Source organism: Vigna umbellata, chromosome 3 (genome assembly GCF_029865625.1).
Source record: "Vigna umbellata cultivar VRB3 chromosome 3, Vumbellata_1.0, whole genome shotgun sequence".
Taxonomy (NCBI): domain Eukaryota; kingdom Viridiplantae; phylum Streptophyta; class Magnoliopsida; order Fabales; family Fabaceae; genus Vigna; species Vigna umbellata.
Window position 1 is genome coordinate 51,328,817 of NC_142167.1, and position 26,556 is coordinate 51,355,372.

Consider the following 26,556-nt stretch of genomic DNA (forward strand, 5'->3'; position numbering starts at 1 on the left):
CTCAAATTGGTATAATTAACTACTCAGTTCTGGTACATTCATCAGGTCACTTGTACATTCACTTCACTGACTTAAAAGCATTTAACATAGTTAATTATAACTAATGTACATCCTTAATTAGAGTTTTAAACAAAGTTTCATCATCTGCATCTGGTTTCAACACACGTGAATCATTATGTTATCCCTCTCTTTTTTTTTCTTTGATCACTCTCTTTTTTGTTAGGGAGGTCCCCCTTCAATATGTTTTCCACTCTACCCATCAACCAACAAACACAATACGTCTTCTCTCTCTCATGCATATGCATATTTTAAGCAGACTCCACAACCGTCACTGTCATCATCACCATTTCCCACCCTATGAAGCCTTTTATCAAACAATACATAAACCTGCTTGTCCCTGTACCTCCCATCTTGTATATCTACATTCACCCTTTTGTCAGACAAAGTTGGAAAAAGACACAAGCACAACAATTCTTGTTTCATAGGAAAACTGGGTCATAACAATTCTTAGAAAAAACACAATAAGTATTTGAAAGAAAAGCTAACCTCGTTCACGATTCTTCTACACCGCCTGTACCAGCTGCTGTCAAGTGCTGACGTTCACTCCACTATGTGCTGTCGTCGCCTATACCACCGATTATCGTCAATGATGTTTTGAGGTTTAGGGGACTAACTCGATCCTAATTCAATCACAACTCATTTCATGGGGTTTTGGGAGCTAGGAGCTTTAGAAAAGCCCCCTAAGATATGGGTAAAAAAAAATGGACTAACTATAAGCCTTGGGGATAAAAGTCATAGAATAAATTCAGACCATTTAATCATATATGGGTAACAGGTATTTGGGTCATAGACCTAGGCCCATCCAAATAAAGAAAATCATACAAAAAGTATAAATAGTTCTTATTACAAGGTAAATTATTTAAATTAATTATGCATTTATTGTTTGTTGACGTAAGATGCTAACATAAGTATCTAAGTGTTTTTATAATTCCTGAATATAACGAGGACGAATGTTAAAAAAAGACAAATACTTTGAGGATTGAAGGTTTTGAAGTGATTGAAAAATGTTTGAAATCTTTACGGGATACATTCTTGGCTATGTAAGAACATATTTGATTTATAGACAAAAACTTAGTTACTGCAATTTGTTTTCCTTCTTTCCCTTTTTAATGAGTTTAGCTTTAATAAATTTGATATTCCAAAATTTCATTTTTCTTAATTCATATTTTCTTTTCTGCTTTTCATAAGTCTTAATATATTATTGTGATTCTTTTCTATATTTTTTCTTATGCACATCATTACTTTAATCTTAAAACGAAAACCTTACTTGGCGTAATAGAACCCTTCTTCCTGATCCTAAGCCAAATGCTACTGAGAGATTGTTTAGTGAATCTATAATCTAACCTTGGAATCTGAGTAGAAGAACTGACATCGGGGTTAATCGATGCAGACGTTTGGAGATTGAAAGCAACAATCAACATAGAAGGACTGTAAAGACACTACATGTGGTAATTAATTATTGTACCTAGTTGTTCTAAAGGATATAAATTGATTTAGACGTGTTTTCGTAAGTTTGGTGTGAATGCTTAAGAGATCCTTATATTTAGGCTTCCAGTTTTAACAGCTTAATGCAGTGGCATCAATGTAGTAGTGCAAAACTTTTTGGTTCTCTGGGGTTTCTGACATTTGGAAAGTCTCGGAATCAAAAGGTGGTCTTATGTGGTTTATGATATTTGGTGGCAATCAATATAAAAACAATGTCTCCCCATTTATGATATACTAATTGATAGAAATACTATTTCAAGTTTTATTTCTGTTTAATGTGAATAATAACGTACTGATTATTCTTTACTATAGATAGAAATACTGTTACAAAAAGATGACTTAGAATAATAAAAGACTGCCATATATATTTTTAAAAAAGAAAGACATAAAATCCAGATAGAGTACTATTTTTATCAGCAGATATAGTACTCTTGTTTTATAATGGAGTAAAAGTCATGAAACAACGAAAAATAATAACTTTCCATTTTTTTCTAGAAGAATTATATGTATAAAACGTGGTTGCATCTACGGCATTTGGTAATGATATAGGACAGCCTGCGAAATTATTGGTTGAAGATAGTTATTGTGCAGCACCAGTGTGCATACACATGAAGGTGGAAAATTAGCATTTTGGCAGGACAATATAGTTAATTGCTGTGCAGGAGACTAGTTCAGATAAAGTATTTCTAAGAATTGTTTCATTCATAGGTTGTGCCGAGCGGTTAGAAATTCAAAATATGCTGCTGGGTGTGTTGTTGCCTTCGATACAATGGTCCCAATTATTGGTTGGAAGCATGCATGTCTCTTTTATGTGTACGAAAGATTCTAAATAGGATTCGCTGGACGATTTAACCTGATGCGTTTATTGTTTATACTATTAGCTGGGTTTAGAGTTTGGAAAGACGAGAACGTGAAGAAGTATATGGTTAAATCTGCATTAAAGTTGCATCCTACAAATGACAGAAAATATATTGAAATTTACACTTTCCTATTCGATTAAATGTTGAGATGGATTGGTCTTGATTGAAGGTTATGATAAACTAAAGGTTGAGATAGAGTGTCTAAGCCTGAAAGTTAAGACAAGCTGTCTCATACTAAGGTTGAGATAAATTGATTGTCTTGGGTAAAACACCAGTAAAAAATCGTAATTTTAACTCGCATATTACACTTTGGTTCAGCAAAACTGAAGCGTATAAAAACATGGTGGTAGTTTCGTAATATTTAGAGCACTATATGCCTCGATTGTCAAGTAACCGAGGTCTAAAGGCAATATTGTCTCGGTTATTAGGGTGAACCGAAGCATAAATCCCACAAATATTATATTAATTAAGTCTTTTTTCTGGTGGTGGCAGAGATACTGCCTAGGTTGGCAGAAAGACCGAGGCATACAAGCCTTTACAACCTCGGGGCAAGAGGGACCGAGGCATAAAAGCCTTTCTTATATGCAAATGAGGTAACTTTCCCCCAAATTCATCTGAGAAAACCTAGTGAGACTGCCTTCTTTCTCGTGTGTGCAGCCTCGTCCCCGACCACACCGGCATCATCTGCTCCGACTACGGCCTCGTCCCCGACCACTCCACCGGCGACATCGTCTTCTCCGAGTGCGGCCTCGTCCCAGATCACTCCACCGACGACATCCTCTGCTCCGAGTGTGGCCTCGTCCTCGAGTCCCACTACCGGCGACATCGTCTTCTCCGAGTACGGTCTCGTCCCAAACCACTCCACCGGCGACATCCTCTGCTCTAAGTGCGGCCTCGTCCTCGAGTCCCACTCCGTGGATGAGATCTCCGACGGGCGACAACGACCCCAACCGTCCTCGAGTGTAGATGTCCTTGCGACGATGACGGTCACGACACCCACACAGCCAACACAGCCGCGTGATCAGTGGTTTCCGGCGAGAGAGAAACGATGGTGGACGCGGCAACAGCGAGGACGCGGCAGCAGCGAGAATTCCTCGATCTCCCTCATCTGTGTTTTCTGCAATTTCAGTTTGGTTGCTGCAATTTGAGTTTGGTTTCTGCGATTTTTGAGTTTCTGGGTTCTGTGTGCAGGTTGGGGTGGAGAAGATTGAATCATGGAGGCACGATTTGGGTTCTGGGTTGCTGTTATGGTGGTTCTGGGTTGCTGTTACGGTGGTTCTGGATTGCTGTTTTGGGTAGCGGGTTGTTGTTCTGGGTTGCTGTTTTGGGTCATGGGTTGCTCTTCATCTTTCTGGGTTACTGTTAAGGAAACTCTCTGCATTTTTGTCAATCTCCGATCACCAAATCACCAAATCCTCCTGCTTGAACTGTGTTACTTAAAATTAAAAAAAAAATAAAAAAAAGTGTTACGGCCTCGATTACAAAAAAATTCGAGGCATAATCTTATCACTTTTATCTCAGTTCATAACCGAGGCATAAAATCTACTCCATTTTACCTCGTCTGTTTATGCACCGGTTCTCCAACCGGTGCCTATAACCAATTATAACCGGTGCTATTTCCTCTTCCTGCACTAGTGACAATTTGATATGGGTTCTCGTGGGTTGAATGCGTGACAAGTCAAAGGTTGAAACAAGGGAACCAAGACTAAAGGTTGTGACATGCAGGCTCGAGTCAAAGGTCTTCATGGGACAGCTCAGGTTAAGAGTTGAGACTAGTCTATTACAAGAGGTTAAGTCAGGTCATCCTAGACTAAAGGTTGAGAAAAGTGATCCCGTACTAAAAGTTGAAACGGGTTGTCTCGTGTCGAAGGTTGTGGGAGAGTGAAGCTCGAAACATGTTGGCATAGGTTAAGGATCGAGACAAGCAAGCCTTAGCAAAATGCCATGACGAGCTGGCCCAGATTGAAAATCGATATTGGTTGTATACCCAAGTCCAAAGACGTACCGATCCAAAGGTAAAGATAGGTTTTCGAAATTCGAAGATCCAAATGAACTATGGTAACACCTCGTTTCATAGTATCACTTATAATTTAAAATATGATTAATTTTGAAAGCATCACAAATGCGAATTTTTAAAAAAGTATAATGAATAGGAAACTTTATTCATAACTATAATAAAACTTAACCCAACTAAACAACCACTATACACTGCCTAAACAGTGCAAAACATTAGATTTAAAATCGCACATATGATCAACCTAAATTCATAAAACACATAATGCAATTAGTTACCAAATACCAGTCTGGATTAGCATTATTAAGTACAAGTTATTACTACATCCAATCAATTTTAAAGGTCAAACTTAACTGTTTTCATCTAACTAAAAAAAATTCTTGTAGCAAACATTGAATTGAACTTTTAAAAACTAAAAGAAACCAAAACCATACACATAGTTCACGTTAAAAACAACAAAGTTTTTAATTCAAAAACAAGCATAATTTTTGGTGAATATTACCAAAGATTCAACCAATCAAACACTAGAATTTGTACCTACTAATTACTTCTATTTTCCATTTAATCTTATATGGACAAGTATTTGGGCATCAGCTCACACTCGTCCAAATAAAAAAAAATCATATAAAAAATATAAATAACTCTTATTGCTAAGTAAATATTTATTGCTTACTGACGTGAAATGTTAATTTGAGCCTTTAAATGTTTTTTGTAACCATAATTCCTTTGATACTAAGGAGGACGACTATTTACGAGGAGATAAATATTTTGATGATTGAAGGTTGGAAGCGTATGAGAAGTGTTTTAAATCTTTACATGGTACAATCAATTTAGTTATTGCAATTTGTTTTCCTTCTTTCACTTTTGATGAGTTTAGCTTTAATAAATTTGGTATTCCAAAATTTCATTTTATTCATATTTATTTTTCTGATTTTCATGAGTCCTAATATATTACTGTCATTATTTGTATATTTTTTCTTATGCACATCATTGCTTTAATCTTAAAAAGAAAACCTTACTTGGAAGTAATTAATAGAACATTTCTTCCTGATCCTAAGCCAAATTCTACTAAGATTGTTTGAGTGAATCTATAATCTAACCTTGGAATCTGAGTAGCAGAACTGCCATCGGGGTTACTCGATGCAGACGTTTGGAGATTGAAAGCAACAATCAACATAGAAGGGCAGTACAGACACTACATGTGAATTATTGTACCTAGTTCTTCTAAAGGATATAAATTGATTTAGACGTGTTTTCGTATGTTCGGTGTGAATGTGTAACAGTACTGATATAACAGTACTGATAATTTCTGGACAGTAAAAAATTGAACACTGCACTCAATGTAAAATAGGCAATGAAATAATGCTCTGAATACTAGTATTATTAAGATTCCAGTAAGGAACGAAGAGAATGTTTGGAATAATTCCCTTAAGAGGTCAGAACAAAATACACGTAAACCAAAACAGAGAATTTGCACAGAAAGGATGCAGCAAAGGACAACATAATTCGCTCCCCTTTCTCCCTTTCACCCACCAATTATATGGATTAGGTCCTAGACCAATAAAAGTCATCCAGCCTGGAGTTAGTTAGTCTGTTTCTTGTACCCCTCCTTATTCCCTGCTGAGTTGTATTTTCATTAGACCCTTCTACCCCTGCTGCATGTGTTACAATTCCACCCCCATTAAGACCAACCTTGTCCTCAAGGTTGAAGTTAGGAAAAGCTTGCTGTAAGGTGGATTGATCCTCCCAAGTGGCATTATCAATATCTACGCCTTCCCACTGTACCAAATGCTGTGGAATTTGGTGTGAGCCTCTTAAGATGAGCCTTGATTGCAAAATTGCAGCAGGCTGAATAACAGGTGGTAATTCAGTATGAGTGATAGGTAGTGGCACATAAGACTGAGAAGGATCCCCTTTACAAAGTTTCAATTGGGAAGAATGAAATACTGGGTGGATTTTTGTTGTTGGTGGTAGCAATAATTTATAAGCAACCTGTCCAATGCGTTGAATAACAGGAAAAGGGCCAAAGAATCTCATACTCAGTTTCTGATTTTTACGGAGGGCAACAGAGTGTTGTCGATAGGGCTGCAGCTTGACAAAAACCAAGTCACCTATTTGCAATTCCACGAACTTCCTTTTCTTGTCCGCATGCTTCTTCATGTACTGTTGAGCTTTGTGGAGGTTCAATTTCAATTTGTTAAGTGTCAGATCACGGTGCAGTAGTTGTTCCTGAACTGAGGGGGAGTCATGATGATTAAAGGTGTATTTTACCAAAGTAGGAGGATCCCTGCCATAGACAATCTTAAAGGGAGTCATGCCACAACTATGATGATAAGAAGTGTTATACCAATATTCTGCCCAAGGCAATAACCGAGCCCAATCTTTAGGAGAGTCATAAGTGAAACATCTCAAATACATTTCCAAGCATTTATTCAAAGATTCCGATTGGCCATCGGACTGTGGGTGATAGGCAGTGGACATGTGCAGAGAAGTACCACTTAACTTGAATAATTGCTGCCAAAAATGACTAAGAAAGACCTTATCCCTATCCGACACAATGGTCTTAGGAATTCCGTGCAGTTTTACCACCGTTTTAACAAAAACCTCTGCCACTGACTTGCTAGAGTAATCAGTCTTTAATGGGGAAAAATGGCCATACTTGGATAATCTGTCAATGACTACGAATATGACTGTAAAGCCATTGGAAGAAGGTAGACCTGTGATAAAATCCATAGCAATATCATCCCAAATCTGTTCTGGAATTGGAAGAGGTTGTAATAAGCCTGCGGGTAGGGTGTGAGCGGTTTTTGCTTGTTGACAGACTAAGCAAGTTTGAACAAACTGCTGGATATCTTTGTGCATACCTTTCCAATAAAACTGGGCAGAAATTCTGGCTAAAGTTCTGGTAAAACCAGCATGTCCCCCAATCAAAGAACTATGGAATTCGTGTAAAAGCTGCTGAATCAGAGCATGAGACTTAGGAATAATCAAGCGACCCTTCCAGAAAAGCAAGTTATCATGTACAGAATAATTTGGATGTGGAGGCTTATGAAGTAAACACAAGTCGAGAACAGCCTTGAGGTGAATATCTTGAGAAATAGCTTCCCTTAATGCCGGCAAAATTTGTAAGGTAGGCTGAGACCAAGCCATGAAATATGATCTAGAAAGAGAATCTGCAGCAATATTATCTTTCCCTGGTTTATATTCAATAGTAAAGTCATACCCCAATAATTTGTGCAGCCACTTTTGTTGTTCTGGGGTCTGAATAGCCTGCTCAGTTAAGCTTTTCAAGCTTTTTTGATCTGTTCGGATCACAAATTGATGCCCCAATAGATAATGACGAAACTTGGCAATAGCTTCGGTAATAGCATAAAATTCCCGAGTATATGTAGATTGATTTTGCATTGCAGCAGAGAGTTTCTTAGAGAAGAAAGCAATCGGATGATGCTCTTGGCTGAGGACTGCCCCAATACCCACTCCTGAAGCATCTGTTTCTAAAACAAAAGGTTTAGAAAAATCAGGTAAAGCCAAAACAGGGGCCTGAGTGATTGCCAATTTTAAACTCTCAAAGGCTGCAGAAGCTGAAGCACTCCACTGAAAATTGTCTTTTCTTAATAGGTTGGTGAGAGGAGCAGCTACTACTGCATATTGCTTGATGAAGCGGCGATAATAGCCTGTAAGGCCGAGAAAGCCTCTCAACTGCTTCAAGTTCGTTGGACATGGCCAATTCAACACAGCTTGTACTTTACATTTATCCATTGCCACTCCTAGGCCGGAAACAGTATGGCCTAAATAGTCTACTTGTTGAAGGCCAAAAGAACATTTGGAGAATTTGGCAAAGAGTTTATGCTGCTGTAGTTTCTGCAAAACAACCTCAAGATGCAGTAAATGAGCAGACCAAGAAGGGCTGTAGACTAATATGTCATCAAAAAACACCAGGACAAATTTTCTCAATAAGCCTTGGAAAATTTCGTTCATCAAGCTTTGGAATGTGGCAGGTGCATTGGTGAGACCAAATGGCATGACAGTCCACTCGTAATGACCTTGATGGGTTCTAAAAGCAGTTTTGAACCTATCCTCTTCCTTGACCAAAATCTGGTGGTAACCAGATCGCAAATCCAATTTGGAAAAGAAAAGAGCTCCATGTAACTCATCAATGAGTTCATCAACGGTTGGAATAGGGAAACTATCCTTAATCGTGATAGCGTTCAAGGCCCTATAATCTGTGCAGAAACGCCAATTTCCATCTTTCTTCTTAACAAGAATAATGGGGGAGGAGAAAGGACTAGTACTTGGAAGAATAAGCCCGTCTTTTAACATTTGTTGGACCATTATCTCTATTTGTTGTTTCTGGCTGTGTGGGTACCTGTATGGCCTAACTTTCACTGGCTCGGAGCCCTGTAGCAAGGGAATAGTATGATTTTGGGAGCGATTAGGAGGCAGCCCCGAAGGTACTGAAAACACCGCCTTATAGGTATTCAGCAACATCACCAAATCAGATGGCATTTCCGAGGGTAATTCGAGCTGTTGGTCTGGGGAATAGTCGAAATGTTGGAATTGCAAGGTAAAAAGCTCATCTATGGCATGTGTATGATGCATGCGTTTGAGATGATGATATTGAGCTTGTACAGGTAAGGTTGGTTGCTCTCCATGCAATGTTACAAATTGATTGCCCAAATAAAACTTCAAGGTAAGAGTACTGTAATCTGAAATATGAGGACCCAAGGTAGCTAACCATGCAGCCCCTAACACTAAATCAGCCCCCGTAACAGGTAATAAGTACACTGGTAACTTCAAGGAATGACCTTGAATTCGAACTTCCAAATCCTTGACCAAGCCTTCCGCAACTAAGGCATTGCCATTACCCACCAGAACTTGAAAATTCGAGATGGGTTCAATAGGCAACTTCAAACAGTGAGCTATTCTGGGCTGCAAAAAATTATCACTCGACCCACTGTCGAGTAAAACTTGGACTGTGATGCCATTAATAAAACCTTGAAATTTCATGGTACCCACTCCAGAAGCTCCTTTTAAAGCACTATAAGATAAGTGGTGCTCTTGTAACAAATTTAGTTCACCGCTCTGCTCAATATCCGGGGGTTCAGGGGGTAATTCTGTAGAATCGTCCTCTTGTAATTGAAGCAATAAATATTGCCTGTTGGGACACCGATGGGTTGGAGAAAACTTCTCCTCACACGTATAGCAGAGTCCTTTTTCTCGTCGCAGTTGCATCTCAGCAGGGGTTATTCTTTTGATATGGGTATTTCGGATTGTGGTGGAAGCTGTAGTGGGATTTGGAAGCAAGGGTGGTAAATTAGTGGATTTAATGGTTTGGGTGATAGGTAGGCTGGTGTTTGGGGTTGGTGTTTTGGCTGCTGTATAGGGCTGATAATGTTTGGGTTTGTTCATGTACTTCTCTTCATACAACTTGGCCAATGAAACAGAGCGAATCAAGGTTGATGGAGATTGAGCAATCACATCCCGTCGAATGTCCGGTTTTAACCCTCCGATAAAACAATCTAACAAAGCTTCAACTGTGACACCTTGCACACGGTTAGCCAGAGCAGTAAATTGGACATAATATTCATGCACCGAAGCTGTTTGGGTTAACTTAAAGAGATGGGATCTGGAACACTCATAGGGAGAGGGACCAAATTCCAACTCCAACGCTCGAGTGAAAGCAACCCAGGAGTGAAATGACTCATGACGCGTCATCATTTGATACCAGGGAACCACATCCTTGTCCAAATGTATTGCAGCAATAGTTAAGCGTTGATCATCTGGAGTGTTATAATAGGAGAAAAATTGCTCTACCTTGAATATCCATTGTAAGACATCTGACCCATCAAAGCGCGGAAAGTCGAGCTTGACGGAGCGCACCTGAAACGGAGGGGAAGGGTTTGCAGCTTTATTCTGCAATAAGGTATCCACTGCAGACTCCAAAGTCTCGAATCGGGTAGCATTTTCACGATCCCGTGTTTCCATAATTTCAAGGATCCGCTTGACATCAGCACTGAGGTCTTTCAAACGCGTATTCTCTGCCATCGCAATGAAAGCACCAATGTAACAGTACTGATATAACAGTACTGATAATTTCTGGACAGTAAAAAATTGAACACTGCACTCAATGTAAAATAGGCAATGAAATAATGCTCTGAATACTAGTATTATTAAGATTCCAGTAAGGAACGAAGAGAATGTTTGGAATAATTCCCTTAAGAGGTCAGAACAAAATACACGTAAACCAAAACAGAGAATTTGCACAGAAAGGATGCAGCAAAGGACAACAGAATTCGCTCCCCTTTCTCCCTTTCACCCACCAATTATATGGATTAGGTCCTAGACCAATAAAAGTCATCCAGCCTGGAGTTAGTTAGTCTGTTTCTTGTACCCCTCCTTATTCCCTGCTGAGTTGTATTTTCATTAGACCCTTCTACCCCTGCTGCATGTGTTACAGAATGCTTAACAGATCCTTATATTTAGGGTTCCTGGGGTTTCAGACATTTGGAAAGTCTCGGAATCAAATGGTAGTCTTATATGGTTTGAGACATTTGGTGGCAGTCAATGCAAAAAAATGTCTCCCCATTCTAAGTTATGATATTTTGATACAATAGTTAAATTATACAAATACTATTTCAACTTGTATTTCTGTTTAATGTCAATAATAACATACTGATTATTCTCAAGACAGAAATACGGTTACAAAAAGATGAGTTACAATATTAAAAGACTTCCATATATTTTTAAAAAATAAAGACAGAAAATCCAGATAGAGTACTAATAACTCTTGTTTTATAATAGAGTAAAAGGACATGAAAACAACGAAAAATAATAACTTTCAATTTCTTTAGGAGAATTCCAACTATATGTATAAAACGTTGCATCTACTGCATTTGGTAATGATACAATATAGGACATGATGTGAAATTATTGGTTGAAGATAGTTATTGTGCAGCTGGAGTGTGCATATATATATATATATATATATATATATATATATATATATAGATAGATAGATATATTGTAAGATAAAAGAATTAAAATATTCAAAAGAATTGTTTAAATGTCAATTATGTTTGTTAAAATAAAAAATAAGACATTAAGAAAAAACAAAGTATAAAATAGATAGTTAAAGTTGATTGTTATGAGTTAGTGATTATAAGTTTGATTTTTTGTTGTATTCATAATATATGTTTATCATTCATATTATTTTTTTTATGTGTAAGTGTGTAATATATATTAATATTTATAATAATTATTGTACATGATTAGAATAAAAATTAATTAAAATTGAGATACTTTAGCCTCCAAGGTGTAAAATATTGAGGGATTTTTTTGTCCTCAAGAGAAAGGAAATACATTAAGTGAAAAATCATAGATGAGTTGTGCATGACATTAAGGATCAATTCTAGTGCCTTCTAAGTTGAGCCAATATATATTTTTCAAAACTGTTGTTTTAATTTTGATAGAAATGAATGTAGTTCTATTAGAAGGCTATAAATCATATATAAAATGTGAAATAGTATTAGAGATGAATTTAGAGTAAGACATTAAAAAACAAGAAAAATACATAAATTACCGCAACAATAATGCAAAAGAGTAATGATATACTGATAATTTTTTTACAAGTTTTTTAGACTGACACGTGTCAAAAGGTTATTGTCTAATTGGCAATATTTTTTAAATGGAAAAAGTGATGTTTAAAGCTCATTTTAGGAGACTTGGTTTCACGGGTTCATGTTAGGGTTTAAACTCTATCTTGGTTCTCAGAGCTCGTTAACGGAGGAAAATTCTTTATCAATCCACCATTCCACCCTTATTCTTGCCTAAGTTTTGTCATTCCTTGGCCGCGAATTTTCGTCTTTGTCTTCTGCTTTAGATTTTCAGTTGCTTTTTGGCATTTTTTTTCCTTTGTTTTGCATTTTTTGAATCCTCTTTTTGTCAAAATTAGGTTTTTCTTCTTTTTTGGTTATGCATTCGTGTGTAGGTTTATTTTGGTTTTTCGTCATTGTGCATTGTAGGGTTTTCTGTTCAGTGTCCTCTTTGGTTGGTTTGATTCGGTTTGGTTTTGTGTTTAGTCTGTTATGGTTATTTCTTTTTGGATAATGATATTTTGACAACAATTTTTTGACAACATTTTAATATTATCTACATGTAATTTTATTATTGGTCCATGTTGGTGTTTATTATTATTATTATTGATTGTGGAGTAATTTTGGACCAATCATAAAATAACACATAAATGATATTAAAATGTTGTCAAAAAAATGTTGTTATCCCCTTTGTTTTTATAGCAATAGAGTCCATTCTAGAAAAAGTTGAAAGCAAGGTAAGCAAATGTATATAAGTGGAATTGATCTTTTCTACATTGAATCTTGCTTTCTAATGGTTGATTGTTTTATCATTTGCAAAAGCTCCAGCACTTTTTTTTCACAAAATTTTAATACAAAAAATATTCTTTCTCATGTTAATGAATCCCTAAGATAATGAATGATAACCATTAAAAATATATAATAAACCAAAGCTGTCAACAAAACATTCAAAATGAGTAAAAAAAACACCTACAGAATTGGTCTTGCTATCATTCATGACATTAACAATGCATTAGGATGAGAATGAATATTTTTTATATTAAAAATATGTGAACAAATGTCTGGACCTTCCTACGCAAAAGACAAAACAATAAGTCATTCGAAAAACAAGATTCAATGTAAAAAAAAACAATTCTACTTACACGCATTTACTTACCTTTTTTCTGGAATGGACTCCATTATTGTAAAAACAAAAAACCATAATGCGTAATAAACACACGAAAAAGAAACAGAGTCAAACCAACGAAAAAAGACACTGAAAAAAAAAACCCTACAATGCACAATCACGAAAGAACAAAACAAAGTCACACAAGAACGTGGAACCAAGAAAGAGGAAAAACCTAATGTTAACGAAAAAAGATTCAAAAAGTGCAAACCAAAATAATAATAAAAAAAAACATAAAACCGTCGACGTTACAAAAAAGGGTCCGAAAACCTAAAGCTTCGACAAAGATGAAACCCACGACTAAGGAACGACAAAACTTCGACACAAACAAGGATAAAATGGTGGTTCGATGAACAATGCTCTTCCGTTAAGAAGGTCTAATAAACGAAAATGCAGTTTAAACCCTTAAAACAAACCCGCAAAACTAAATTCCAAAAGGAGCTTTTTCACGTCACTTTTTTTCTATTAAAAAATCTTATCAACTGGACTAATGACTTTTTGACACGTTTCAGTGATAAAAGGTTATAAAAAAATATGTCAATATATTATTACCTAACGCAAAATGACGAGTTTTTGCATCAAACTAGACAAATATGCCTTCAATATTATTAAAATGGGCAAATTTTGATCCAAAGTGAAGTCGTGAGGCCCAAACGACTTCAATTGAAGAAGTCGTGCTCCCTACACGACTTTACACTAATGAACAGTGTGAAGTCATGCAGGGGGCACGACTTCTTCAATTGAAGTCGTTTGGGCCCCATGACTTCTTCATTTTCGTAATTTCGGTTGAATTTGACCACTTTGATAATATTGAAGCCAAATATGCCTAGTGAAAAAACCAAAATGACGTCTTCCATTACTAACACGATGTAGAATTGAATGTACGGCCAACGAGACTGAAACTAAAGTAACATTGACTAAATGAGAAAAGTATGTTAACTCTTTTAATTATGGAAAATGATATTTTAACAATCATACGAACACTTTCCGAAAAACAATTGATACATGCATATCTTTTCATCGTATGGTTTTCAATGAATGTTGCTAAATACCATATAGAGATTATACTAACATGCAACATCACGACCCTGGCACTCACAGTATGTAGTTTTTTATAAGAAATATTTCACTACAACTAAAGGGAACTAAATCTTAAGCACAAGGAATGCTCAAGAATAGAGAATCGGAACATGCGAAAACAAAAATATAATAATCTGTTTCATGATACCAGAAAGCATAATGTGGGTGAGACACATACAGACACCCAACCTGACATGAAACTGAAAAACCCTTCAAACAGAAGAAACTAAGAATCACAGATATTTTGAAAGAAAACGTCATATTAGACCTTCTAATTGGAAGTGTATTCATTAAACAGCTCGTCGATACTCTCAGACCTTGCTGTTCTGAATGCTTCCACAGCCACCATAATATCATCTTGTAAGTTTGATACCCAACCTTCTATTTCCTTTTGACTTTGGCCACTAGCTCCCATGATACTATTATCACTCTTATATGAAAGTGAACTTTCCTTATTCCTGATATGTGGAGTATTAGAAACTCCAGGAAGCATTGGAATGCTCAAAGTGGATACAGACGACCGAAAATCATTATTTGTGGCAAGCACGAGGGCATACATGTTATACGCTGTGTTGTTTTCGGTTGGAATTTTTCTCAAAATGAGCCCAGACAGCTGCGAGGATCCAAGTTGCAACATAGATCCTCTGGCTTCAGCTTCAAGTCGAGCACCCTCCCATTGAGCCACGTGGCTGATATTGGTGGTGTCCTTGGACTGGTCATGGCCACCACCAAAGGGTTCAAACGTGTTCTGCTTAATTGTTTTGTCGGTAATGGGATCTAAGCCCATTCTGATGAGTCTTTTCTTGATCTTGGTATTCCAATAGTTCTTGATCTCATTGTCGGTTCTTTGGGGAAGGTGAGCTGCTATGATGGACCATCTGTGTGTGCAATAGAGAAACATGATTAGCTTCTGAGAAATAGATGATTAACGTTTTGATTTACTAATACGAAAGTATGAAAACCAAAAGAAGGTCACCTGTTTCCAAGAAGAGCATGAAGTTGAATGATTGAGTGGTCTTCCTCGGCGCTGAAGTTTCCTCTTTTGATATCAGGTTTGAGATAGTTAATCCACCTCAATCTGCAACTCTTTCCACATCTTTGAAGACCTAGATATATATAAATCATACATATGTAACAAATAAAATCGGGATTTGAACCTTTGAATCCTCAATATCAACAACATGCACACTCATTGATTGAGAAAAAAAGGGTACACGGAAGTTGTTATTATACCCGCTTTGGCAGGCACTGAACGCCAGTTTCCATGACCATGATTCCGAACGTAGTCGAGGAGCTTCCTGTCTTCTTCTGGAGTCCATCGTCCTTTCTTCAACCCTACCTTCTCACAGCACGGCATCCTTCCCATTTTCAATGCCGAACTGTTGTAAGGTAACCCGAATCAGTCATATGCATACATGGAAGGATATATTGGAGGAGTACAGCAGTAGGTGATTGTTACTATAATACGTATAAAAACCGTACCCTAAGTGAAAACCTTTGGCTTAAATTTTGTTTCTGTCATCTTTAAGAAAATGGGGTCAGGATCAAAGTGGTAGGTCTGTAAACTCCCTATTCCCATTTCCTTTTCAGTTCCTGCTTTTCTTTATTATTATTATTTCAAGATATTCATATTTATTACTTACCTGTTTATCATGTTTTCTAACTTTATGCTGTTATCCTTGAGTATTTGCTCGTCTATTTTTAAGAATACGAGTGTTAGAGATATCAGATCTTTAAAATTAGATTTGATCAAAATATAAATATTTTGAGGTTGAATTAAATTTAAATAATTTAATCATTTTGTGAGGTTGAATTAAATTTAAACAATTTAAGGTGATGAAAGTGAGATTTACTGAGTCTATAACACCACTCTTAGCAGACCGTCCTAAAACATTTAGTAAACAAATTTCACTTTGAATTATCCAAAATAGAGTACTGATATACTGAAAATTCTCTTTAAGAAAAAAAGACATCTTAAGCATTCCAATTTTAAAAGTTGTTTTGAAAATATATTTTTCCATAAGACAAATGTTTATAAATAAGTAGAAGCTAGACAAGTACTTTTCACATTACTATTATCCGTGCTTCCCAACTGTGTATGAACAGGTTAATGTCCCCCAACATTACGTCCGCTGAAAATTATCATTATCAGTTAGCTTTGTCTTAATGTGAGAATCGATAATGATATATAAAATAGATGTGTTTGTTGTCGAATTTTGTGATGGGTTAATCTAGGTCGAAAGTCGTAACGAGTTGGTGTTTAGTTAAATTAATGCTTCATTATTGGTTTAGAAAAAAGTAAAATTACAAAGTGAATTTATTTTGATTTTCTAGCACTTCATTGTATCAAAATAACAATGTAATTGATTATAAAGTCGTAGGATAAAAGAGACAAAGATTCATTGGAGTTGGATCTAATAAACTAAACCTGATCAAATAATCTTTACAATACAATTTTTAACATACTCCAACGTTCACATCATAGTTTCACTGGTCCTAATACCTTAGAAACTAGTACTAATAATCTTTATGGTTTATTGTACTTACTCCTACCATCGATGGTCCATATACCATACTTGTCCTACAATCCTACAACCCAAAAAGGCCCACCATTTATATACTAGTTGCACACATAACAAACATTGTGTTCCCTACCATGATCCCTCTGTTAATCACATTTTCATATGTTGTTACTCTGTGAAATAGGACTCTCCCCATACAAAATATTGTGTAGAAAAGACGACATTTAATTTCCAAAGTAATTCAAATAAGTTGTGGTCTTCTTCTCTAATCTCATCCTGAGATTTCTTATACGGTGATTTAAATATATATTCTTGTGTTTCTTCATGTTCCAAACCCACTTAACTTCAATATTTTTAACTTTATATATGACCTTTATCCCTTTCATATTGCCATATAGCTTTCCTTAGTTTCTAGTTTCGTGAACCCACTTGTTAGTGTTATGTTATCTACATTAGAGATAAAAACAAATTTTATGTGTCCTACCATAACATTAGATTCAGTAGTCTCCGACAGTACTTCTTGGAAAAACCCTTTTACCTTGCTTTTCACAGTAGTGGGGGTCCTCAAACCACTGTCCTAAGCTTTCAGAACCATTAATCTCAGTCCTATATCTTCTACAATCCGTAGCATGAAAATACCTAGAGTTTAATTACCCAATTGAATCCTCCAGTTCGTAGCTTTTACTTTTATTTTTTTATAGGTTTAATAAAAGAAAAAGAACTATTATATAGTTGGCAAGTAAATTAAAGTTTGATTCCAAACTCGCCTGCATATTTATAGAAAGTATCAGGTATCAGACCTTCCAATGCAGTGGCGCAGTTAAATAGTTTAGGAACTGATGTAATAGTATCTATCATTAAATATTCATGTACTTCCTTTTTTTTCTAGTTTGACTAATTGCAGTCCTTTATTTTTTAAGTTTGATATTACCATTACCCTTAACAAGATGTAGCTTTAGGTTAATTGTTCAAAGAAAACATAAATAAATGTACATTCAAAACAGTCCTAACATCTATGCACTTTTTTTATATGAAAATGAGTAAATTAATTATCATAATATAATATTTGAGAAAAATTGAGAATATTTTCATTACGTAAATGTCACTAGTGCAGAAAGGAGTATAGACGTCCGTTCTGTGGGTCTTTTAACGTCCGACGACCTCCCGACGTCTTTGTGGGTGACGTCTATGTAGACGTCCGTTGTGTGAGGACGGACGTCTATGTAGACGTCCGTTGTATAAGGACGGACGTCTATGTAGACGTCCGTTCCGACACAACAAACGTCTATATAGACGTCTGTTTGTGTCGAAACGGACGTCTATATGGCTGAACGAGTTATTTAGGATTACGGGGTTTGGACGTTTGTTTGTGCACTGCCACACGTCTGAAGAGCATATTCGAAATGAAAATGGAGGGAAATGGAGGAGTGCACGACCTAAAACGTAGGCCAAAAAACGCCACCCAAGAACACGCAACCAACTGTACCAAAACGCACCGAAAACGACTTTTAATCTGTCCAAATGAAAGATATTTCATCACTGAACAATTTAAACGAAATAAAAGTAAGATTAAATGGTCCAAAACAGATAAAAACCAACCTGGAAATGCAAGGCGCAGAGCGAACTCTCACGGGTTCGCGTAACTCCTCGCGGGTTCGCGTTTTGGTGTGTATGTCCTTATTTTAAACGTCTTTTGAACGTCCGTTGTGGAGGGAGCCGAACGTCTATAATGTAGTAGATGTCCGACCCCCTCCAGAACGGACGTTCAAGAGGCTGACAGGGTAGTTGAACCCGTCAGCCTTTTGAACGTCCGTCCTGGAGGGGGCCGGACGTCTCAATATTATAGACGTCCGACCCCCTCCATAACGGACGTTCAAAAGGCTAAAGCAATCAACTCTTCAACTCTCTCGTCAGCCTTTTGAACGTCCGTTAGACGGGGTCGGACGTCTATAATATAGTAGACGTTCAAAAGGCTGACGGGTTCAACTACCTTGTCAGCCTCTTGAACGTCCCCGTTCTGGAGGGAGCCGGACGTCTATAATATAGTAGATGTCCGACCCCTCTAACGGACGTTCATGAGGCTGACGGGAGAGTTGAAGAGTTGATTGCTTCAGCCTTTTGAACGTCCGTCCTGGAGGGGGCCGGACGTCGGGCCGGACGTCTATAATATAGTAGACGTCCGGCCCCTGGACGTTCAAAAGGCTGACGGGAGAGTTGAAGATTTATAGACGTCCGGCCCCCTCCAGGACGGATGTCTCCACACTCAATTATTTACATTTATGCCACCGGTCAATTATTTACGTTGAAATTTTGGTGGACGGACGTCTATGGACTGACGTTAAAGGTCAATTTTGCACTAGTGTGTGAATAGAAGAGTTAGAAAAGTAAGTGTTCACCATATTTTTCAAATAAGTAGTACAAAAAATTACTGATTTCAAGTTTAATGTTCGAAAGGGCTGGAAAGTGAATGAATAGGTTGGTTAATTGTTTTTGTCTCTACAACAGTAGCATATAAAAATTGTAAAGTTATTTCTTAATTTACTAATCAACCATTTTTATTTTTTAGCTTGTTTTCATTATCAGTTTTAATGCTAACCAAATAATTAATAATATTTATATATTGTCTAGGTCTTATACTCTTGTTAATGTAACAAAACTGTAACAACGGGAAACATAAACTATAAATCAGATATGAAAAAGCTTACACATAATTTATTTATCCATCACCTAATTTAAGGCAATTCTGGGGTTTGAATAGGGTTGTTCCTAAGGCCATGGCATTAATAGGCCTGCAGCTTTTGAAGTGATACACTTGTTGTCAAGAACCCTCTCCTTTAATTAACGTTTGTTTATAAGCCAAAAATCCCAGTAAAACAAAAATGGTTGAAATGATGAGTAATTTACCTTTTTTTTTTAATGTATAGAGTTAATAGTATGAAATATCATGGATTTTTTTTTTATTAAAATTTGACGTACTAAATTTATCGTCATAAACCTATATATATACATAGCATGTAGATATTTCATTCTTCTAAGGTTTTCTTTGCTTCGTCTGGAAGTTACCCTTGGTGATTCCTTACATCCGAGTATTATATAACATGCATACAAAAACATACTGATTGCTATTATCTCTACTTTCTGTTTCTATTTCTGCCACATAACTATAGTCCTTCAATTAGATGCTTTGGTTGATCCTTTTTCTCATGATGTATAAGCCATTCCCTCCCACCAACACTACACTTTGCAGATTTTGTCAGGTATATTGAGGCTCTTCCCTGCATGAGATAAATATTACCCTTCAAACCCCTCTTCCTACACGCTGACATCTATATTAAATATATTATATTTAATGATTAGAAAGAGAAAGAGATAAATTAAGTGTAAAAGTTACGAATATCAAAATATCAAGATCAATTTGTTTCTTTTCGCATCAATTATAGATCAGTTGTGGATGACATTATAGATCAATTATTTCTAAGTTTGAGCCAATAGAAAATGAATGCTATATTTTGCAAATTGTGAAACAGAATATTAGAGATGAATTGAAAATAAGAAATTACATTTTTCTGTGGTATCAAATAAAAAACAAGAAAAATACATAAATTACTACTACAATAATGCAAAGCAAATGACGTCTTCCATGACTAACGCAATATAGTATTGAATGTATGCCCAATAAGACTGAAACTAAAGAAACATTGACAAAATGAGAAGACTAGGTTAACTATTTTAATTATGGAAAATGATATTTTAACAACCATACAAACACTTTCCCGAAAACAATCGATACATACATCTCTTTTCATCATGCGGTTTTCCTTGAAAGTTGCTAAATTCCTTATAGAGATCATAGTAACATGCAACATCACGACCTTGGCACTCACCGGAAGTTTTTTTATAAGAAATATTTTGCCAAAACTAAAGGAAACAGGATCTGAACCACGATGAATACTCAAGAATACAGCATCAGAACATGAGGAAAAAAAATTATAATTATCTGTTTCCTGATAACAGAACCATCTCGCCGCCTATCATATAAGAACGCATAAATTGAGTGAGACACATACCGAGACATCCAAACTGATATGAAGCTGAAAATCCCTACACAGAGAAGAAGTTATCACGCATTTTGTTAAAACAACGCATATTTTAAAAGAAGCCGTCATATTAGGCCTTCTAAAGGGAAGTGGGTTCATTAAACAGCTCTTCGATACTCTCAGACCTTGCTGTTCTAAACGCTTCCACAGCCACCATAATGTCATCATCTTGTAAGTTTGATACACAACCTTCCATTACCTTTTTGATTTGGCTACTAGCTCCCATGACATTATTATCACCCTTATATGAAAGTAAACTTTCTGTGTTCTTCATTTGTGGAATATTAGAAACTGCGGGAAGCGTGGGAATGCTCAGAGTGGACATAGATGAACGAAAATCATGAGTTGTGGCAAGCACGAGGGCATACATGTTATACGCTGTGTTGTGCTCGGTTGACACCGAATGTGATGAAAGACAAGGTTGAGTTGGAATTTTGCTTAAAATTAACCCAGAGAGTTGCGAAGATCCGGATCCAATAACTTGCAACTGAGACCCTCTGGCTTCAGCTTCAAGTCTAGCACCCTCCCATTGAGCCACGTGGCTGATATTGGTGGTGTCCTTGGACTGGTCATGGCCACCACCAAAGGGTTCAATCGTGTTCTGCTTAATTGTTTTGTGGGTAATGGGATCTAAGCCCATTCTGATGAGTCTTTTTTTGATGTTGGTATTCCAATAGTTCTTGATCTCATTGTCGGTTCTTTGGGGAAGGTGAGCTGCTATGATTGACCATCTGTGTGTGCAATAGAGAAACACGATTAGCTTCGGAGAAATATATGATTAACCTTTTGATTTACTAATACGAAAGTATGAAAACCAAAAGAAGGTCACCTGTTTCCAAGAAGAGCATGAAGTTGAAGAATGGTACGGTCTTCCTCCTCGCTGAAGTTTCCTCGTTTGATACCAGGTTTGAGATAGTTAATCCACCTCAATCTGCAACTCTTTCCACATCTTTCAAGACCTAGATATAAATCATACATGTACGTAACAAATAAATTGGGGATATGGAGCGTGATTGCTGAATATCAAGAACATGCACAGTCGATGATTGAGAAAAAAGGGTATACAGAAGTTGTATTGTTACCGGCTTTGGCAGGCACTGAACGCCAGTTTCCATGGCCATGCTTCCGAACGTAGTCCAGGAGCTTCTTGTCTTCATCTGGAGTCCATGGTCCTTTCTTCAACCCTACCTTCTCACAGCATGGCACTCTTCCCATTTTTAATGGCACACTGTTGTAAGGTAACCCGAATCAGTCCTTGCTGTTCTTAGGCTGTGAGTGCAAGCCAGGAGTTAACATATACAAAGAAGGAAATATTGGAAGTGTACATAAGTAGGTGAATGTTACCATTATACGTATAAATACGGTACCATCTTTGAAAACCTTTAGTTTAAATATTTATCTGTCATTTTTAAGAAGATAGGGTTAGGAAGTGGCTTTGCCCTAATGACAATCAATAAAGTTATAACATTGATGAATGAATTATATTATAATGAAATTGTGGTGGATAAATATATAGGGCTTGAGGTCTATGAACGCCACTTTAGAATTTCAATTTCTTGACCCTATTTCTCAAAATGTTCACTAGTGCAGTTAAGAGAAACGACAGCGGTTATTTTCGTTTATAGACACCGGTTCCGCAACCGAGGTATATACAGGCGAGGTAGAAAGGAGTAGACTTTTTGCCTCGGTTCAGAACCGAGGCAAAAGGTTTCGGATTCTGCCTCGGTTCACAGACAACCGAGGCAGTAGAGTCTTTTTAATTTTTTTTTAATTTTTTTAGATCCAAATCGGATATCCATTTTTCTAGAAACCCTAGCCGCGTTTTCTTCCTTCTTCGCGCCTCCACCAAATCATCTCCGAACCTCCAAGCATGCGAGCTCGTCGCGATCTCCTCCATACGCGAAACTAATTGCAACAACCACCGCAAGAACTCATCTTCATCACGCGAAGCCATCGTGCCACCATGGAAATTGTGAGACAACGCCTTTGAAAGCTTCGTCTTCACAGAAACTCCATTCGCGACCTACAAACAAAAATCACCAAAACTAGAAATCAAGCCCCAAATCGCAAGATCCAGCGCCTAACCGCCACCATGTCGCTGTCGTTGCGTCCTCGTCGTGCCATGAGAAAAGAGTTTCCTTCCGATCTCGCAAAACTCAGCCAAGCCCAACGAGACACTTTGGAGCAACAGCGAGAGAACCAGAGGCACCAAAGTGTGAAGAAAGCGAGCAACGAGGATGGCGCCAGAGCAATGGAGGCTTGCACGAGGAAGAAGAAGACTTCTTGGGTGTGCGAGGAAGAAGAGCTCTTGCGGGAGGAAGAAGAAGATTAAACAGTAGGTTAAAATTTTTAACGAGTTTTGAAGTATAAAAAGTTATACTACCTCAGTTCTTTACTTACCCGAGGCAATAAATGTCTATATGCCTCGGTTAACAAAGCAACCGATGCCTATACACCTCAAAAATAAATAAAAGAAAAATATAAAATGGCATTTTTGAAATTACATTCAACTTATACGCCTTGGTTCGCCACAGAACCGAAGCAGTAAGCAGGATCTGAAAAATCGTTGAATTTTTCAGGATTTTAGACATCGGTTAAAATTGCAACCGAGGTAATACAGCTTATATGCCTCGATTTCCTTTGAACCGAGACATATAAGTTCGACAGAATTACAAAAATATCACCGCATTCTGATAGGCTTCGGTTTCTCCTAAACCGAGACTTATTGTACGAGTTTAAATGCTGTTTTTTTATTAGTGGTTATTGCAATATTTTATATTTAAAACGTTAACAAGGTGATCAGGCAACAAATACATCCACATAAAAAATATGTTTTTAAGTAGGTAGCTTTTAACTAACTTGTTAGCTACGAGGCAGCATTTATTGCTTTAAAAGCATCCTCGTCAATTCAATGATGACCAGTATATTTTGGATATATTCGTATCCTAGAATAAAGCAAAAATATTACACTTCCGAGCATTAAATTTGCGGATACTTATATAGAGTACCAATTTAACAATGACAGACATATGGGAGCACAGTAGTTTTACTAGTATATCACTTGGGGCTACCCACTCTTATGCGATTATCACATATATACACCGTGCAGCAGACCCGAATTGGAATGATTTAAAATGGTGATATATTTGATATTTCAGGAAAAATCAAATGGATATGTACGAGAAAGTATCCTTGTAAATATTTCTTTTTAAGGATTCTAGCATCTCAAATGCTCTATTATTAATATATTTTTGCCTATAAAAAAATAATTTAACTTTCTCCTCCAACACAGCCTACTCTAAGGAAAACAAGAAAACAGGTGGTAAAGATGGTTATACAAAATGAGATTATCCAACAAGTGTTGTCCTTTGTCTGCATGTGGGTTTCGCAGTTCTATTTAGTAAAACAAATTTTATGGTTAGATCAAATTACCAAACAAAATGTCAAGTCCAGAGTTTCACCTTATTTGTCTAAAGTAACATTTCTTCGTTTAATTATAGTGTTACTACAAAACAAAACATGTTTCAAAGAGTCAGCAAAATTACTATGTTGTTAAACTGAATTTAATACAATGAAAAAGTTATTTAAAAAAATAATTATAAATATTTTTAATTATTTATAGTAGTGTCAGATTAACATTGATAATCCATCTAATATTGGACACTAATAATTCTGCTTAGTCAAGGAGTAAACCGAGATGTGGCTTGGACCTAGTGCAGAAAACATATTAGTGCAGGGAATTAAGGAAAAGTGGGAAACTGAAATACCAATGGAAGGACAATTAAGGTGAGTGGGTTAGTAGAGATAAGATAGTGGTTAAAACCTGTATAATATATAGGTAATGATATATTGACATCTTTTTTTTTTGACAATTTTTTAACTCCGACACAGGTCAACAAATGATTGATTCACATTGCTTGAATTATTAACCAAAACAAAATGATCTGGAAAATTCAATTTTAGGGATTTGGTTTATTGGTTTGGTTTATTGTTGGGTGTATAGTTTCGAATTTTTGACCCTGTTTCTTTTTTCGACCTTGTTTCTTCTTACATCAATGGAATCCATTCTACAAGAAAAAGGTGAAAACAAGATAAGTAAATATGTAATATTAGAATTTCTTTATTTTCTTTTAATAATGTTTATTAATCATTGATTGTTTTTTGAAAATTTTGGTAGTTTTGTTTATGACCGTGGTATGACACGAAAGATATAATGAGTTAAATGTTTTATTAAGAGATAATGATCTTGCGTGTATCGATGAGACTCCGATTAAGTTGTGACTGCATACACAAAGGTCCATTACCATTTATCGTGATTGATGTTCGAATGTGTTTAAGATTGGGTGTGAGTGGTTTGGAGGTAAATTTTGATGAGAATGTTTGTGGCATTATTAGTGAATAGTTTAGTTCAAACTTGTAAAAAGATAAAATTAATAATAGAAAATAAGGAGAACGATGTAGATCGTGTACGTCGTTTGTATATTTTAGTGTTTTTATATTATATTTTATTTTTCTAGGAAATCTAGGATAGTTAGTAACATGCCATGTACAATATTGGATGATATAGATAGGTTCTATGATTATGATTGGGCAACTGTTGTCCAAACTTTTTTGGTTAAGAATTTAAATAAGAGATCTATAATCATACCGGAGCGACAAATTTTGGACTCTTTTGGCATTAGTAACAATGCTACAGTGTTGCAGGTAAGAAAATTATAATCTTAGTTTGGTATGTTAAAATTGTAAAAGAGTTGTTGTTGATGTTAGTTTATAGTATTTTTGTAGCTTTGGGCCACTGAACATCTGTGTTTAGTGGTTCCCAATCATGATGTTGTGTTCCCTAGAATCCTAAGTTGGCTTTCACTAAAGTTGAGGTCAAAGAAAATAGAGTTGTTCTTCCATAACAAAAGGTGTAAGTTACTTGATATCTTTGGATGCATTAACTTGATATGTTTTAAATCATGTGATTATTGAAAGAACTAAATATTTTTAATGTTGATAGATATGTTGGGAGTGGTTCCTTCGTGAGGAGGACCGTGGGAATCTAATCATTTGTGGTGCCCTTCATTTGGATGAGGGGACAATGCCGCGAGAAGATGCAAATGAGGATAAGGTGAGTTAGGAAGAATTGTTGATGAAGAAAGTAAAAGTTAACCAAAGGAAAATTGTAGAAATGAATATTTGGTTAAGGAGTTTGACTAAGAAAGTAGCTATTGTGAGAATGTTCTGATAGAAGTTCATGAAGAACTTTCCCTGTTGACCTGTTCTTGTTGATCGAAACTGGCCGATCAATATATAGTGTCATGTCACGGTCTATGCTTGAAGCTTGGATGAAGATGAACGTGCATTAGAACGAAAGTTGGGTCGTCATGATTGAAGATGATTAAGACTAGCGGGCTAGGTAGTCATCCTCCCTTGTGTTGTTCATTAGACTCCTTGTGATTGCAATGGGATGTCGTTCGGGCCCCACGATGGGGCCAAAATGTTACCGCGCAAAGGGTATTAGGCCGAATTTGAGAATGGAGATTGTTGAGGAACACAATAGCAGTCATGAACTTGACGTAGCAAACCAATCACTGTAGCAGACCAAGGCATGATATGCAGGTGGTCGACCGAGCACTGCAGCAAATCGTGCAGGATAGGGAGGAGACTGATCGACATGTTGGGAAGCTCGACTACAT

General features: G+C 36.5%; 1 protein-coding gene and 1 pseudogene across 1 annotated transcript; both read right to left on the reverse strand.

Annotated features, from left to right (window-relative positions):
• Positions 1-14,527: 14,527 nt before the first annotated feature.
• Positions 14,528-15,622, reverse strand: LOC148202887 (transcription factor MYB106 pseudogene; annotated as a pseudogene).
• Positions 15,623-20,954: 5,332 nt separating this feature from the next.
• LOC124848512 (transcription factor MYB8-like) lies at positions 20,955-22,090 on the reverse strand. The gene is made up of 4 exons (XM_088110277.1): positions 21,958-22,090; positions 21,705-21,834; positions 21,105-21,606; positions 20,955-21,074 (listed from the first exon to the last, which is right to left on the reverse strand). Exons 1-4 carry the CDS (start codon positions 22,088-22,090, stop codon positions 20,955-20,957), a joined length of 885 nt encoding a protein of 294 aa, XP_087966403.1.
• Positions 22,091-26,556: the final 4,466 nt, after the last annotated feature.

What these genes read in the sequence shown, in the direction of transcription:
- LOC124848512 (XM_088110277.1), bottom strand. Translation starts at nt 22,090, where the DNA reads ATGGGAAGAGTGCCATGCTGTGAGAAGGTAGGGTTGAAGAAAGGACCA. An exon ending in TTCAGTGCCTGCCAAAGCCG is followed by an intron (nt 21,835 to 21,957) that starts GTAACAATACAA and finishes ATTTATATCTAG; the next exon opens with GTCTTGAAAGATGTGGAAAG. An exon ending in CATATAAGGGTGATAATAAT is followed by an intron (nt 21,075 to 21,104) that starts GTCATGGGAGCT and finishes CAAATCAAAAAG; the next exon opens with GTAATGGAAGGTTGTGTATC.